Raw genomic sequence first — 18,485 nt, 5'->3', positions numbered from 1 at the left:
AATACTCATAAATATGAAGTTTAGATACGTCATAATCATCTCGATGTGTAGTTTCCTAGTAGATGTATTTTAATTTCTAATGTATAGTTTTCTATTAAGTTACTTAAAACTATACGCACAAAAAATATTAATATTAAATGATTATGACGTATCTATGAATTTCATATATCTATGGAACGATCGGAGAAACATTAGGGCGAGTGTAATTGGCAACGTTGACAATACTATTTGTATGCTTAATTGAAATAAGAGATATTATATATTCGAAGTAACGATAGGAATGCTATTGTTGTGAAATATACCCCAGAGGTTGTTAATATGGACGACTTTAGTAGTATCTAGTCATTGGTTTTATACCCATATATCGACCATTTTGTATCTTCTGTCTTTCTTAAACTTGTTCGTTGTCAAATCCTGTGTAATGATAGAAGTCCCCATAGTAAGATTTTGTAATGAATGTTTGTGGTAATTGTAAGATGATCGCTAAACCAAAGCAGACTGTTTCTCTCGCCCTCTTGTGAAAGCTTGTTTTGTGTAGTACGCACGCTAATGATGTTTCCTTTTTATTTTTAACATTTTGTTGTATTTAATTTTGTTAATTTATTTTTAGATGCACAAATGTTTTTATTTTGTTGTTGACACCGCGACATGAGATGTAACATTAACCGGCTATTGTTTTATATCATAACAATTAATAAACATAATCTTTTTATAACTTGTGTGTTTTATTTTACGTTTTTGTTATTTATAGATTAAGGATTTCCTAAATTACCGAATTACTAAATTATAGAGCTTACGAGTAGGTTGTTAATTTTTCCCAAAAATGTGAAGACTATCTGGCCATAGAGTAAAAAAGTTCTACATTACAAAATAAAACTGTGATTACGAACATAAACATTAAATAAATACATTCAACATTAAAATTAAATGTTTCATTTAAATTAAAAACTGTATTAATGACTTGTGATATTTATTTAAAATGCCTAATTTTTTACCGACAACACTGTAATATTACGGTTGCTTAGCAACGTTACAAATATAAACACAAACATTGATCACGAAGTTACTGCTTTATTAAAATCAATACATTCATCAAGAAGACCATAAATCAAACCATGGTAGAGACGGATTGGAGGCAAATATTGAGTTTCTCTCAGAAGGAACTATTACAGGCAGACAAAGAGGAATTATGCGAGAATCTGTCATGGATGGAAGTAGATGATATTGAGTTAAACTTTTCAGACTTAAAAACTCTTTTCAGGTTGGCCCAGGATATTTTGAAATACAAAAGTGAACAGGTAAAATATACTGCAGAAGTTTTAAATTTAATTTAAAGAGGTTAATAATCATTGACCTATAATTAGATGTTGTTTTTCTTGTTGTAATTATTTAGGCTAGTATAAATACTGCAGTGTGTGTTTTGTTAAAAAAAAAAATGAAACAGATGACAATTTTATGTAATATTTCTAGTACCACGACAGTGGAGCTCTACAGTTAAGGAGTTGGTTAAAAATTAATTCTTTTATAACAGGTTAAAAATTTAGGGGGAGAGTTAAATGCCTTTCATAGGAAAAAGGGCAAAAAGCATTCACGTAACGATAATGCAGGTAATTTATAAATAATTCTCTTATTTTACCAAAAGTCCGCAGTATGTTTTCTTAATACTAGAATTAAAATGTTTCTACCAGGTACAAGTTCCGATAATGCGTTGGAAACTATTACACATCAAGAAGAAGTGATAAAAGCAAACAAAGATATACTGGAGAAATTGTACGCTGATATCGCTGAACTAGAAGAACGGAAAATGAAATATAAAGACCAATCCATCGATATTGACAAAGATAGTATTTCCAGTCCAGATGTATTATCTGAAATAGATGCTAAGGCTCAACTTGAAAATGAAATCGTTCAGAAGAACAAGCATATCCGAAAATTACTTGGATATGTTAAGGTAAGGTGTAGAATTTAAACAATTACGAAAATCAGAATAATAAATTTATAAGAATAAAGCATTTTCAATAAATTCAGATATTGGAGGAAGAAAATACTAAATTTAAAGAAAAAATTACAATACTTAAAGATAAACTGAAGGAAGCAACGAAAATAATAGAAGATATGACTGAAAAACTGCTCGCATCAAGTAACGAATGCAATCGTATTAAAGGTGAATACAATGTTAAATTATTATAAGTTAGTGAATACGATGAATGAGGCATAATCTTAGAAGGCAATAATCTATTCAACATATATTTTTTTATATTTCAGAAACTATTGGATCTTTAGAGCTAGCAAAATCAAATTTACTAGACGAAATAAGTACACTAAGACAAGAAATTCTTTCGAAAGGCATTAACAAAGACAACATGAACGAAGATGCTAAAACAAAAATTCAGCACTTAAAGGTAGATACCATATTTGTTATTTTTGAATGTTTTTGTTAACAGTACTTATTTTATTTTAAAAAAGTGAAAAAACACTAATATTACTTTTTTAGAGTTCAGTAAAAAATCTACGATTAGATATAGAAAGATTAACAATAGAGAATAAAAATTTAAAAGAACAGTTAAACTTAAGATCTGCACCTAAACATTCGGAAGAAAAACAGGTAATTTTTTTTTATCTTACTACATTCTTACCAATTTATACATTTAGTTACTACTTGTTGAGAATTTAGTTTGCTTACATTTTTACAACTTTTTTTTATTTTGATATCAAGGAAAACCGTATGGAAGAATTACGAATCAAAGAATTGGGAGATAAACTCGCTGAAGCTTCTAAAGAAATATTACGGTCTGTGAACGTGATAGATGTTCTTAAAAATGAAAATAAGCATCTGAAATCACTATTTGAAGAGACACACAATACCGATTTAGACTTTAATAAAAATGAAAGTGATGATGGAAAACAACGTAAAATGATAAATGAGTTAAAGAAGAAAATTAAAAAACTAGTTGCGACTCTTGAAAGCACAGAAAAAACGTTAGTTATGAGAGAAAAAGAGGTGAGTAACTGACTGTTAAACGTAAAAAATCAGTTAATCTGTTTCTTTTACTATTTGATGATTTGTTTTAAGGTAATGGAATTGTCATCTGAACTCGGTCTTTTGAAATCCGACGATGGGGTTGCTACTTTGATGAAAGCGGTTAAGAATAAAAAGCAACAACTCAAGTTGAAAGACGAAGGTATTAAATCTTTAATAAAAGATGTAAACAATCTCACTCAAGTTGTAAACGATTTACAGATTGAGAATGAAACGATGAGGTAAATGAAACATTATTCTACACGATTTCTTCAAGTTTTATAATATTATATTTTCAACATGTATCGTTTTTTAGGAGACAACTTAATTTAAGTGAAAACGACAAAATTCCAACTGAGGGCATTTTACTTGAATATCATAACTTAAAAGAACACAATATGACTTTAAGTAAAGAAATTCAAGCAATCGAGAATGAACTCGTAACATTAGAAATGAAAAATCTAGAACAAAGCGAAATTATATCTAAATATGCAAAGTTGTTAAGTGTTAAGGAGCCAAGTATATCAATAATTAATAATAGCGTCACAAAAAGAAAGAATGATGATACACTACAAACTGTTGAAGAAGATGTCTTGTAATTATTATTTTAATTAAATTTAATTTGTGTTGTTAATTGCTCAAAGTGTTATAAAATTTGAATACATGATTTCAGAGTGGAAGGAGGAAGCGGTAATGTAAATGAAAATATAAATGAAGTGATAAACTATCAATCCCTTATCGAAGAAAATGAAGGTCTACGTAAAGGACTTCAAGAAATATTCAACTATTTAAAAGATAATTGTATATGCGATCACTTAAAATATATATATGTTACTGTTGGTTATTAAACACGTAATTTTTGTAATTGTTTTATCAGGTGATAGTTCAACAGGAGTTGTGGCTTTCGAATGCCCCAGTTTAGAAGCTGTTTTATGTGCCTTGGAAGCTCGACATGCTGCTGGATGGTTCGCTCCTCACATCGCAACCACGTTACAACTAAAAGCTGCTTTGGGTGGCAAAGATGCTCTTTTAACAGCTCTCCAACAATCAAGGTAATATATTATTCAATATTTTAGTATCACCTTCACTAACATTAGTTTAAAATTAACATGTTAAAAAAAATCCAGTTCCGATTGTCCTTTTCTCATCTTTTAACCCTTCTTATTGTTTCCAGGAAGGAAGTATTTAATTTAATGACACAGTTGTCAAAAGAATGTCAAAAGTGTGCAGAAATGGAAACTAAAGTACATGAATTGGAAAGTAAAATGAAGACAAGAACAGAAAGAAAAAGTGAAGATTACACCAATTTTGGTACATTGAACTCATACGTTTTTGATAGTGAAAACAAAGAAATAGATTTACAAAATAAAAAAGAGTTAGAAAAAGTAAGCTTGAATAGAAATTCTTTATATGAAAAGGAAGTTAAAAATGCTCTTATATATTTTCGAAGCAAATATGAAATGTTATTTGACAAAATGGCAGAAATTGCAATCAGCACATCGGACGAAAAAAGCAAATGGTTAATTGAAGAAGAGAATTACAAAGCCCAAATTGAAAACTTAAAATTATCACACATTTCACATGGAGATGAAGATAACAGTGATATTTCGGCCGGTCTAGTCAGTAGCCCTAATGTGTCATTCTTAGAAAGAAAATGCAATTATCTCGAAGAAATGTATAAGAATATTAGAACATCGTATGAAAATATGAGCAACGAGATTCTAGAAAATAAAAAAGAGAAATTGAAATCTACTTTAAATTTTGAAACGCAAATACAAAACTTAGTGATAGTAATCATAAACCTTACCGAAAAAATACGCTGTTCTATGCCAGAGGATTTATTTTGGAAACAAAATAAAATATTTAATGAAATAATAACAAAATATCGACAAGTACTGAACTCCGATTTAATGAACGTAGAATCAAATAAAATCAAGCACTTTGGGAACGATAAAATAAATTCTAAAGAAACGACGATAAAGATATCTCAAAATTCTAAAGGTAAGTATATAGAATATCTAAATAGGATTAATATACTTACTAATTTTCGCACATACCTCGGTGTTTCCGCTACTCGTCTCCCACCTTATCTTATAAAAAATATATTTAAACCCAACAGTAAATTTATATTAAAAGATATTCTAGTTAACAGACATATTGAAAGACAGTTCACATACATCTTATGTGAACACTTTGATTAATCACTTTAATAATCAATACAAATAAATACGTGCCGTAAAACTATTATTTTAGCCAAGTGTTACTTTCCAACAGATATTAAAGACCAAGACAAAAATAATGATTCTAAAATAGAAAAGACAGCTCCACAAACCCATCACGAGATATGTTCGGAGCTAGATGCAAAAAACAAACTAATAGAAAAACTCATTAAAAGGAATACAGAACTACAAGATTTGCAAGCTAGTCTTATGTGAGTTTAATTTTCTTCTTAATTCTCTATATATAGATTGGTAACTCTATACTTCTTCTTATGTTATGAACGTTCAGAGGCTGTGGTGATACGGTGAACATGATGAAAATTGTACGTTCATAGTTAAGTATACTCGTACATTAACCATAATTGTATATAAATTTACGTCATTTTTTTTAAGAGACAATACTTTAGCATCCGAAACAAAGGAGGAAATTACAAGTTTAAAACAAAATTTACACCAATTGAATGAGGAGAACAAACAGCTCAAAGAGAAATTTCTCGAAATCAAAACACAGTATGATGTCGTTATGTCTCAGGTAAATAGTTTATGCAGTCTGTATTTGAATCCATTTCACTTCTGATAAAACATTGCAAAACATGTTAAATATTCTATGTTTTATGTATGTATGAGTTTGTATTTTTTGCTTTTAAGCGAAGTTGTCAGAATCAATACAATTAAAGGCTGTATGTATTTGAAAAAAATGATTTTTTTCTTTTATAGTTACAACATGACGAATGCAAACGTTTAAACTATGAAACAGAAATAAATTTGTTAAGACATCAAATACTTGATCTCCAGTCGGTTGGAGACAACAAAGCGGTTATTGCACGGTAAATGTTCTTTATATTATCGTTCATCGGTTATTTACTGCTATTTCGACTATTTCGGGTTCAATTCATCATTCCTCAAAGATACAGTCTCACCTTAGTCTTTATGCTAAGAAATGTTTTGAATACATTTACATCAAACGCAACCTTCTTTAACAATTCTTAAACTTTAATATAATTTATTTTTAAGAAGCAATAGAGTCAACATTTTAAAGTTGTAAATGATTTTAATGTATCTTTGTTTTTAAGGTTAAGTAATGAAATCTTGGTAGCCCACCTACAAGCAAGTGAAAGACATCAAAAAGTAGAAAGTCTCAAACAATATCTGGATAGGGAGAAAGAAATGAGAGAAAATGCCGAGGAAGCATTATTAGCTCTACAAAAGATATTAGAAATGCTTACACTTAAGTATGAAAACAAATTCAGGTATCTATAGATTAAAACGTATAAATTAGTAAATAAAATAGAACACAACAAAATCAATGTCAACTATTTTCAGATATATGCACGACATTTTACAAACGTTAAGACTAGAATATCAAGGAGGCTTACCTTTGACTTCTGCTGAAAATTATCTTTACGGTTTAAAAGAACTTTCAGATAAAACTAAATTTGTGGACGAAAAATTTCATGAAATTGAAGACTTACGTTTCAGTTTAATGGCAAAACACAGTGTTTATGATCAAATACTTAATTTAACAAGCGGAAATTGTTCTGAAAATATGGAAAACTGCCCACATAAATTGCAGTTAACAATTTTGGTAATAAATTTTCAAATACCTTATTTATAAAATTGTAGTAAAATCTCTAACATTGTTAATAACATGTTATAACCTAAATAATTTACGGAATTTCAGAACAGTACTCAAGCTAGAGAGTTGGAACATTGTAGTAATAAAATAAAGGCTTTGGAAAAAGCAAATAAAAACTTATTAGAACGTTGTAATGCTCTTGATAAAACTCTCGTTACGGTAAGCCACGGATTGAGGGATACTTTTAGCGAAGAAAATATCACGAAAGAGAAAAATAACAATATTACTAAAGACATAGTCGACATTGAATCTGAAGACTCGCAGTCTGATTCAGATATTGGATCCAGTACCAAAGGTTAGTATCTACAAAACTAGCACTAATCAACGAATATTCTACTTTTATATATTCTTAAACAATAACAAGGTATTTTATCTTTTATAGAAAGTGGAACGTTTACTCTTCCAAAACCACGAACAACCCAGTTAACATATCAAATTAATTTCAATTCCAATGAAAAGAAATCTGTAGCCACATTAACAAATTTTTCCGAGAGAAAATTTAGAAACTCAGAAGTTCTAAATGTGGCTACTCAAACGAACATTGATGCACAAAGAATTAATAAGTTAATTCAAACAGAAAATGATAGTACTTCAAATGAATTAAAACAACATATAAACAACCTTGAAATCGCGAATAAAGATGCAAAGAAGAAACTATTCGATTGTTTATCAAAATCTGAGCAACGCGAAAAAACAATTGTATCAGTACACGAAGAAAATAAGGCTTTACATCGTAAAATACAAAATCTTGTGGAGACAAATACGAAATTAACTTCACTAAATGAGGAACTTCAGAAATCTGTAGAATTGTTAAAAACAGAATTTGAGGATGTCAAAAATTCACACAGTGAACAGTGCAACAATATTAAGAAAAAGGCGAAGGAAGACACACAATCACTATTAGAAAGTGTTGAACGTATAGAAAACGAAAAGAATAAAATTATGACCGAATACAAACAACTGTTAGATAGAGAAAGAAATGACAATTATGAGAATGTTAAAACATTAAAATCAAAATTAGTAGCTTTGCAGGCGGAAATAGATAGGTACGCGTATACTAAATGATAAAAAAAATTACTATACTATATGATAAATTTCACAGTGGTTGAATCATAAGTTGTACGTATGTTAAGATAATTTTAAAATTCTCCGTAAATTCCATCAATCATATTCTTAGATACACGATACACGACACTTCTTAGATAATGATAGGTCTTGCTCTGGCGTAAATTATAAAACTATTATTTATTACAGAAAAGCTACTACCGTTGGTGGGTGCAAAGACGATATTATCAAACAGGACATTGTGAAATATACATCCAAAAATGAAGAACTAGAAAACAAGTGTTTTAAACTAGAGAATAATCTAGAAGACTATAAAAGAGAAATGTGAGTGAATTTAATCAGTATCATTACTAATGTAACAGATCGTTTATAATCGCTTCGTGTTTACTCAATATTTATTTGCATATTAGTGTCAATTGCCAAAGTGAGGTTCAGCGCTGGAAGAACTTAGCAGCAGAAAGACTTGAAAAAATGGAACAAATGGGTCTACAGTTAAAGGAACGCCATAATTATGAGGTGAGTGTGTTCTGTAAGTTCCTGTGAGTTTCGAATTATACAAATTAAAATTGTTTCCTTTTAAGCTTTGCCAGATGAGCCGACGTTCTCACAGAAGTGGTCAGAAGACAAGGTCAAACAATTCGTAGGCCTTTTTGGTGTAGTGTATAATCTCATCGATAAATCTTCTTGTTTATACTTCATTCTCCTATATGCTGCAGGTAGAATCATACAAAGCCGAAAACCAGCATTGGTTGATGCAGTTAAATGAAACTCAGCGTGAGCACGTAGAATTGCGCACACAACTTTCGGAACAGAAAGCATTACACGTCAAACAATTAGCAGAAAAAGATGCTCAAATAGAACAACTTCGATCAAATGTACATAACTTGAAAGTAAGTAAAATTAACTTTATTTCGTATAAATATCACAATATAAATTTTGTATATTAATGAAATTCTTACCTGCTCGAGGAAAAGAAGTCAAATACTGTCCTTTATAATATTTTATTTTATTTTCAGACTCAAATAATGAACATGCAAACTATGTTATCCGTACAAGATCCAAGTTTCGATCTTTCGGCTATAGTAGAGGTTGAAGAAGCGAGCGACTTCTCACAACAAGGCTCTGATAGACTGGAACTAAAGTTCGACTCCACCGTCGATTTCCACGACATGCAAGATGATTTTACTAAAATGTCAACGTCCACTATGATTTGGTAAGTCTTGTTTTATTCGAATTTCTATTTAAGTAGTAAGTTAAAGCTTTAACTAGAAAGCTTAAACTTCAGTTAATTAGAAAAGTGAAAATTGGATTTCTTGTCAAAACTGACTGACTCTATAACGGTCTTTAATACATTTCAGGCAGGAGCCAATAATAGAGCGTTTAAGAAGAGAGAAACAACTGCTCTCCAAACAAAATGGAGTGTTGCGTCGCCAGATCAAAGCGATAGCAGCGAGGGAGAGAAGATCTCGACTAGATGCTCAGAATCTCAAGAATCAAGTATTTAGAATGTAAGCTCAAAGATGAATACGGCATGGCAGATATGAATAGGCCTTTCGTCATATACTGAACTACAAAAACTAAAAATCCAAACGAGAATGATACTACATGCGGTGTCAGTTTTCTGGTCAAGCAACGCTCTATTGTTAGATTTTTTTGCTGTTAATTTATTTTTAATACCAGTCACCGAGTACTCTTGGTCTCTATTGTGTTTTTAATTTCTAATTTTATTATTTGCATGTATCGTAGAAGTACATCGGGCAGCAAGGCGGTGTGTGCTGAGTCAGCGGCGCTGCACAACAAGATCGCAACATTGCAAGCGCAGCTGACTAGTGCTCGCCGAGACAACAACTCCTCCGTCGCGCTATGGGACAAATGGAAGAGGTTGCCACTGTTCTTATACTAACTCTCTATGTTATTTAATTTCTAATTCGATAGGATCATAATTAGTTCGTAGCTTATTCAAAGATACTCAGAATCTCAACTAGATAATGCCCACCACTGACGTAAAATGACTACCATCGTTCGTTCGTATTGATTTGTATTTAGAGCAATAATAACTACCAGCCAAAAGTTACTACTTATTAAAAACAACTTTTATTTTAGAGCACAACAAGCGGCGGAACGATGGCAGGCACGATACGAAGAGAAATGCCAAGAAGTTATCAAACTAGAGGCCGGATTGAACATGGCGCGGTCTGCTATTGCTAGACTGGAGAAGGAAAAACGTTTGCTCTTGTCCAGACTATCTGAACCTAAAAGTATGTTAGTTTTTAATTTATGTAATGCTGATATTCTGAAATAAAGGAATAACGGATATAGAAATCTAACCTGCACTTAGATACAACAAAATACAATCTACTTCCCTTGGTGTAGATGAAAAAAGTAAAATATACACAAATGTTAGAAGTATGGACGCCTACGCAACATAAATAGCAAAAATATTTGTTCTATACTTCAACTGTAAAAATCGTTAGGCTCTCTCTCTCTTGTCTACGTTGTGCACTGTCATTCATTACATAAATTATTCTCGTGTTAATTAAATAGTTAAATTATTATAATCGCCTTTGTTTTCATTTCATCAGGTTATGGGCCCAGCACGCTTCCACTGCGCTAGCTACTATTTTAGTAATCTTTCAACGAAGTCTTAACGATCTTGTCATGTGCATAAATAATGTGTTTTCAGATGAGAAGCTGTCTGCGAGAGAGAAGCAAGACGGAGAAGCTTCTGAGAAGCGTCTCTCTAGAAGCGAGTACGATCCCAGTGAGATGCAGACCGTGCCGGTTTCGACCCGCGCGCTGCTCGAGCGGATAGAAGCGCAACAGAGGCGCATCGCGGCGCTAGAAGTTGCTGAAAAGGTACTCATAGACATATCCAAACAGTTTATCTATACTTTGTTTTATAACTTGTTATTGTTAATACCGTTACTTAGTGTTTTGAACAACGTTCTTGTTTAGTTATTTTCGAATTACAATTTTAGGGAAACGAGCCCCTAGTTTCTGAATATGAAAAAGCTCTTGCGGAAATAACATCTCTGAAGGGTCAAGTGTTGAAACTCGAGTCGACGTTACTTGAAACCCAAATCCGATCCCCCTACACACAGGAAGTGAAACCAGAACTCGAATATTGGAAGAGGTGAGATAAATGGCAATTAAACTTATCATATTTTTGTAAAATGTATCAAGTTGTTTTTCAAAAATTTTATGGTGTTATTTGTGTAAGCTACTGCAACATGCTGAAGGAAGAGAACAGTCAGTTGACACTGCGCGTGAGTTCCCTAGAGAGCGCGCCCGCCACCGCGCACCAACACCGCGTCAACGACCTAGAGCAGACAGTGCTCACGCTCAGAGGTATACCCACATTACCACAGGCACATGATGAATGTATTTTATGGTATATCCATAGAATCATAACTATTATAACTGTAGAATCTGCGTAATTGAACCCTGTCGCCATTTGTCCACATTGGATCATATAGCGGAAAAAGAAATATTCTATCCGATGTAACCTCACGAAATTCTACTCTAAGGCATTAAGTTAAATAAATATAAATAAGTAATCTAAATTTGCAGCATTATTACATAAACGACGGCTGCAGCTTAAAGTTTCCCGAGAGAGAGATAGAAATTTGATTATACCAGCAGAAAGAGAAAATCCGTTTTAAGTCTGATATATTGTGGTAGAAGGCAAACATTGATATGTATGTCTTATAAAATAAAAAAGGTGTTAATATCGCGTGCAATATTCAACTATGGAATCCTTGTAGGTTTGGTCAGCAAGTTGCAAGCGGAACAAAAATCGTCAGCAACGAATGTAAAGCGAGTGGATTCTCGACCAACGAGCGGTCGCAGTGCATCGGATAAAGTAACAATATATTTGTGCAAATGATGATGATGGTTTTAATTGATAGTCCTCGTTAATATTTTATTCAAAATTTCAGACTCGAAGTCAGTTGGAGTCGTGTAAAACTGAAATAGCAAACTTAAAGAGGAGTATACAAGAGAAAGACGCCCTACTTGAACGCTCCAAAGACATGTTGAGGATCGCAGCCGAGAGAGAAGATGAGTTACTAAACGAGGTAATCTCATAATTAAACAATTAAGAAATATTATTACATTTTATTTTTGGTCATTTTGGTGTTACGATGATGATAACAAACGATGTTTTTAATAGATTGATAGACGTTATACACAAAACAATTTTCCGATACTATACAGTCGACTTCCATTTAGTAATGCACGAACCATCAAAGACGTTCATTCATTTCATCTTATTAAAAAACCCTTTTGTTTTCAGAATACATTTCTACGGCGGCAATTAGAAGAGTTGACGGATTACAAAAGAGATTCGGTATCGGAATAATGTAAGCTTGATTTATGACGTTATAAGCGTGTTCTTTATTAATTTTATTATATTCGTTAGATTAAGCAAATCCTTTTGTGCTCGTTTAAGTCAAATCAATATTCATAGTTTGTGTTAGTGTGTTTCGTCAATAAACGTCTTTGAAAACTTATCTTTCTATTTTTTCTTTGTCCAATAGTCACTAACGTCGTATTTAGTAAAGTTTTTCAGATCTTCTTATGCTCTATCCAAATTATCGTCTTGGAAATAGACAAAGTTACTCTACTGTAGACTGAAATAAAATAAAAATAATATATGGCCATCGTTTCATACTAAATAAGCCTAAAAGAATCATGGGAATTTTTTAAGCAAAGATAATGTGGCATAATATTTATAACAAGTAACTCAAAACACGTGCTCGTTTAAATTTGAATTGTCCCAAAAAAAACAATACTACCTCAATTATTTTAACTGCATCCAACATGAAATGATTTATTTGAAAAGCAAAAAGTGTAATTATTCACATTATCTTACCTTATTAGTGTTTTTGTTTTCATATCTGGTTCGTAACCTCGCTGCAAGTGGCGGCGTGAAGAGCGCAGGGTCTGGATGTGGTTTGCCGACCTTCTCCCAAGGCTGCTGGTGACGCACCAACTGAGATATAACCGTCCCAACCAGTAACACCCACACGAAGCCAATCTGCATCACATTTTTAATAATAAACTATCTGTTTGAAACAGACGATAGTTAGACCTAAAAGTATATATGTAAACACTAGCTGTCAACCACGACTCCGTCCGCGCGGAATTAAAAAAAAACTTAATAAATAGCCTATGTGTTCTTCCAGACTATGTTCTATATCTGTGCCACAATTCATCAAGATCCGTTCAGCCATTCTGGACATACCTTCAGACAAACATCCATCCATACATCCATCAAAACATTCGCATTTATAATATTAGCAAAGTAATGTAAATAATTTAACATAAATATGTTAAACATTGGTTTATTTTATTCACATATTTGGAAAATTTAACTTTCAAGATTTTTCTTTTTTACTTTCACTTTTGATTTTTTTTTTTATGAAAATAAAACGATATTTTCATAGCAAAAATACGTACCAAACCCGTCCACATATAAGATATTCGATACAGATAGAAGTAGTCGCTTGCAGCAGTAGGCACAGATGTTAGCATGGTTACGTTGTGACTGCAACCTTCTGTAGAAACCGACAGCTTGGCAATCGATGGTCGCGGTCCTCCAAAAGATATCCATAATGTCAACGATAGACCGCTCAATAGACCTATACATGCACCCTGAAAATTATATTTTTTATCTCACTTTAAAAAGTTTGTTTCTTTCTCTTGCTCACTCTGTTTCTCATTCTATAGAGAAACAAAGGAAGAAACACAAACATGATTTCTTTTATGTATTTTTTTTCATCAGAGCACATTTACAATTATATGTACCAATCTTAATACACGTGACATACTAACAAGTTCATTAGCGAATGTAGTAAACATTCCAAGCGTGAACACTCCGAGTAATGGCCCGCCGACCGCACCAAAGATTGTCATAGCGGATTGCAACACGCCTCCTAAGTATTGAGCGAGGAACGCCAGCGTCAGGAACAGCAGGCCGTACCCGCAAGCCGCCATCTTTGTCAGCCAGAGTGTAGATGATGCGCTCAATTTACAGCATCTACGGATACCAAGTGCACTGGTAAATGTAGATAAATCAAATATACCCAAAGACTGTTTATTAGAATCCGCTTAATCCGTATTTTTAACCCATTCAATAAACGTTTTAAACCCAGAAATTCCTTAAATAAAAATCAATTGCTCGTAGGCATAACATTAACAAAGACGATCAAAATCAAAAAGTATAATACGTAACGGTTATTATCCTACCGTCATATTAATAACGACTAAGATTCAGCAAAGCCTGTTCAGATTTACCTATATATTACCTGCCAAAATAATCTGTTAGTGTTATAGCAGCGAGAGAATTGCAAGAGGACGATATGGTGGAGAGCGAGGCGCTGAATATTCCCGCCACAAACAGACCGGCGAGACCCGGCGCAGCGCCCATCGCGTGCACCACGTAGTAAGGTAACAACTGGTCAATCTACATGAAAGACATTAAAATAATTCATTAAAACAACACACTAACGCCTGCTTAAAATAATCAGGAGAAGAATACGAATCGAAAGGCACCTCTAACGCTACAGGCGCAACAATGAAAAAGATAGCAAAGTATATACCGTACCATTGTATATTTATTTTTGGGGACTATTAACTTTTTTTATCGCCCTTTTGATCCACATTGTATAAGTAGATTACGCCATTAGCCACGGATTCGTGAAAAAACGGGCACCAAGAGAAATTTGTGCAGATTTCCGTTTTCATAAGGCAATAGCACGCCTCTAACACTACTAAATTCACAAGTTACTTTAAGGAAATTACTTACCGCAGTTATCTTTCCACTGGTAAATGGATCACAGTCCTTATAGACCGCATATATCCCGAGGCCGCTGACACATGTCGCCAGGCTTAGCACACAAAGAACCGGCCAACTCCACCACAGGCAACTCTTTGATCGTTCCAGTGTACTCACTGTCAGCAAACGTTGCACCTGACACAATAGTAAACATTTATATCCATCATTTCCTAATATTCTAGTAGATATTTCCAAGTCCCCTAGCTTTTTTATCTAGTTGTTTTGAATTGTTACTTAGCTTTGTAAACCGCTTACTCTTTTGCCTCTATCACTTAAATAAGAACCTTCACTCAATCCTCAATAAAACTTCCCTACACTAAGTAAACTACCTGAGTTTGGTTGACTGCATACAATGACAAGAAATTTATAACACCGCCGATGAGGAGTGACCACCAGGTATGTCTCTCTGTCGGGTCCACACTGAAACTGATGAGAGACATTAATACTTCTGGTTAAACTTAATGTAAATGCTACTAGCAATACTTACTTTGAAAAATCTAAACGGCCTCCTTCCTTAGCAATTTCAAATATTTGAAAAAATCCTCCAAGTTCTAATGACGTAAACACAACTACGCTTATTACGGCTGCAAACATTAGTAAAGATTGCAGTAAGTCAGTAAACACAACAGCTTTCATGCCTCCTAAAGTTGAATACAAAGTGCAGGCTAAACCTACAACTAGAATAGATACGATTCTTGTCAATCCTGTAACAGTTTCGAGAACAATCGACGGTGCGTATAACACTACTCCACTGTATAATATCATCTGTAATGTGTATGTTAGTGAAGCTAGGATTCGTATCGTTGGTCCAAACCTCATCTCCAAATACTCATATGCACTTGTCTTTTGCAGCCCGAAAAATACTGGCAAGTAAAACTGGCAGGCTATTGGTGTACCTAGACCATAACCTAAATTGACAATCACAAATATCATTCCATAATAATAATTCTCGGCAGACACTCCAAGAAGAGTTATAGCAGACATGAAGGAAGCCATTAAAGATATCGCAATAGGAAATATAGACATGTTTCGGTTCGCTAATAGGTACTCCTGAAACCAAAGGCAAATATTTAAGTATTTTTTCTTTTAAGTTTTATTAAACTATCAAAAACGTGATCCAAACCTCGTTTGTCTTCTGTTTTCCGCCACTAAAACGAAAGTAGAGTCCAATAACAATGGAAATCACTACGGACGCTGTCATGATGGCGTAATCCACCGGTTTAAAGACTGACCTTTCCATGGTTACTGAAATTAAATAAAAAAAATATAGTTCAAAGGACAAACTAAGTTCTAGTTAAGATTTTAGCCAGATCTAGAGATCAAGTTGAGAATAAGAAGTTGAGATACTCTTGCCCCAAAACTAAAAATAAAACTCTGCCTTTACCTGTAGAGTTTATTTTATTTAGAAAATAGATGAACCTTTTGTTTTCTCAGGCTACTTTTCGTAACAAATGTGTCACATACTATCTACGTCTATTTACACTCGTATCTCATAATTTTATACCAATTTCAAGTTACTGTTACTTTAATATACTACTTAAGTACTTGTATTAATATACTAGGTGTCCGCGCGGAATTAAAAAAAAACATAATAAGTAGCCTATGTGTTCTTACAGACTATGTTCTAAATCTGTGCCAAATTTTGTCCAGAACCGTTGAGCGGTTCCGGAGATACTTCTAACAAACAGAATCCATTCCATCCATCTATCCCTCCATCTATCCATGCATCTAAACTTTCGCATTTAAATATTAGTAAGATTTAAAATAAAACAATGACTTACTTGTAATTGCAGAAACAATTGAACAATTGGTTACAATTGTCACACGTCAAAACTGTGAGCGTAACACTACCGTAAAAAATTATCGGCTATCCTTTTATCTCTTATCTTAAACAACATCACTTATCTTTAAACAACGTTGAAAACATCACTAATCGTAAATATTTAATAACAAAAAAATATGATACCGTCAGATTATATTTTTTATTGTTTTAAAAAACGTTACGAAACTAAACACGGTTCTTCAATAAACTGCATCTCACGTTATGGCATATGAACGTTATTAACATATAATTCATGCATATTAATTAATTTATAACTACAATATCGCTAAAATGCTAAAGTCGTCACTTATTATTTTCAATTCTACACAACAATATTGCAAACAACATATTATTTCTTTTGCTGACAATTTTGTCCTAAATATATACATGTATAATGTACAGTTTGCACTTTTTCTAATTATTATTGCACAGAAAAGGAATTTTTAAGTGTCTTAGTTTTAAATTAGTAAAGGGTAATAAATAAACATTCACCTTAGTCCTACAGAGTTGTAATACTGATTTCTCCTTTACCACGGTCGTGGCACACCTATCTTATATATAAAATTCTCGTGTCACGGGGTTCGAACTTGAACTCCTCCGAAACGGCTTGACCGATTCTCATGAAATTTTGTGTATGCAGTAGGTCTGAGAATCGGCCAACATCTATTTTTCATAACCCCCCCCCCCCCCCATTTAGTTTTTTTTAACTGCGCGCGGACGGAGTCGCGGGCGATAGCTAGTCTTCTTATATCTTTGTAATATCCTTGTAACGGACAACTAGAGTCACTCAATACTTACTCTCGTCTATAGCTTGTTTTCAAAAACATAAGGATTTGTACAATCCACCAATAATCCGTACACCTATCATTTCTAATTCTTGTAATCTTACCTTATTTGTATTTCTTAAACTTTTTATGTTACAAACAAATCTGTTTATTATCATTTGCTATAACTTTCATACATATGAATTGCTTTTTTAACGTCAAAGTTAGTTTTGTGCATAATGCAAATAAAGATTGTTATTTCACGATATTTATAACTCAAATATTCGAATTTCAAAAAATATTAAAACAACCAAAACACAATACAATTCCAGACTTTTATTAAATTTTATTTTAGGAACCGACTTCAGAGGGAACATAAAAAAAGAAAATAAAAATTTTTCTAACACAATTCTCGGAAGGTCTTCATTTCGTACAGGTATCGCAATAAATCATGTTCCTTGTTAAAAAAAAGAAAAGCTTAACTTATTTTCAATGAAGCTTTTATCTTAAAGTTCTTCGAATTTATGTTTTGATTCTGTAAAATGATGATTATTCTCAACTGCAACGTTGTGATTAATATTTTAGTAATTTACTTTTTTTGTTCATATAATATTTTTAATTAAAAATTAATAAAATGTAGTAATTTTTAATGTATTCTTGTGGCTATGATTTTTCTAAATAAATTGTTATATTGATAACATCGTCATAAAATAAATTTAATTACTTGAAACATTCCTACAAATTAAAATTTTATATTAATTAAAAGAAAACTTTCATACAAAAATTGAATAGATTATGATATTATTATCTTACTAATCTTACTACTACTATAAATGCCAATGGATGGATGGATGGATGTTTGTTACAAGGTATCTCCAAAAGGGCTGCATGGATCTCGATGAAATTTGTTATGGATATAGAACCAGGGAGTATATATAAGTAAGTATATAGTAACACAGTCTGGAAGAATACATAGGCTACTAATATTTTTTTAATACCACACGAAGTGAGTCGCGGCCGACAGCTAGTAATAAATAAAATAAAACGCTAAATGTAGTAAACATATTTAATGTATATTTTTCAAGGGTTTTGAATTTTTGACAGTAGAAAATTGATTGTTGA

At 32.5% G+C, this 18,485-nt stretch overlaps 2 protein-coding genes across 2 annotated transcripts; one reads left to right on the top strand and one right to left on the bottom strand.

The window, feature by feature from the left end:
* The first annotated feature begins 1,075 nt into the window (after positions 1-1,075).
* On the top strand, positions 1,076-12,564 carry LOC106720742 (centrosomal protein of 290 kDa-like). The gene is made up of 32 exons (XM_045679068.1): positions 1,076-1,298; positions 1,532-1,607; positions 1,689-1,951; positions 2,029-2,164; positions 2,266-2,402; positions 2,495-2,605; positions 2,717-3,001; positions 3,074-3,261; positions 3,336-3,614; positions 3,693-3,820; positions 3,897-4,071; positions 4,194-5,020; positions 5,294-5,450; positions 5,632-5,770; positions 5,956-6,065; positions 6,312-6,488; positions 6,562-6,823; positions 6,920-7,169; positions 7,257-7,920; positions 8,129-8,263; positions 8,350-8,455; positions 8,656-8,829; positions 8,956-9,152; positions 9,298-9,447; positions 9,686-9,820; positions 10,043-10,197; positions 10,623-10,795; positions 10,918-11,072; positions 11,160-11,287; positions 11,704-11,801; positions 11,878-12,015; positions 12,234-12,564. Exons 1-32 carry the CDS (start codon positions 1,116-1,118, stop codon positions 12,297-12,299), a joined length of 6,357 nt encoding a protein of 2,118 aa, XP_045535024.1. The 5' UTR covers positions 1,076-1,115; the 3' UTR covers positions 12,300-12,564.
* LOC106720744 (putative sodium-dependent multivitamin transporter) lies at positions 12,556-16,648 on the bottom strand. The gene is made up of 10 exons (XM_045679067.1): positions 16,559-16,648; positions 15,901-16,022; positions 15,265-15,827; positions 15,107-15,203; positions 14,748-14,912; positions 14,248-14,405; positions 13,775-13,979; positions 13,400-13,594; positions 12,813-12,977; positions 12,556-12,570 (listed from the first exon to the last, which is right to left on the bottom strand). The coding sequence occupies exons 2-10, from the start codon at positions 16,015-16,017 to the stop codon at positions 12,556-12,558; spliced, it is 1,680 nt and encodes a 559-aa protein (XP_045535023.1). The 5' UTR covers positions 16,018-16,022; positions 16,559-16,648.
* Positions 16,649-18,485: the final 1,837 nt, after the last annotated feature.

Source organism: Papilio machaon, chromosome 8 (genome assembly GCF_912999745.1).
Source record: "Papilio machaon chromosome 8, ilPapMach1.1, whole genome shotgun sequence".
In the NCBI taxonomy this organism is placed as follows: domain Eukaryota; kingdom Metazoa; phylum Arthropoda; class Insecta; order Lepidoptera; family Papilionidae; genus Papilio; species Papilio machaon.
The sequence above is the reverse complement of the archived record's forward strand: the minus strand, read 5'-3'. Positions and strand labels throughout refer to the sequence as shown.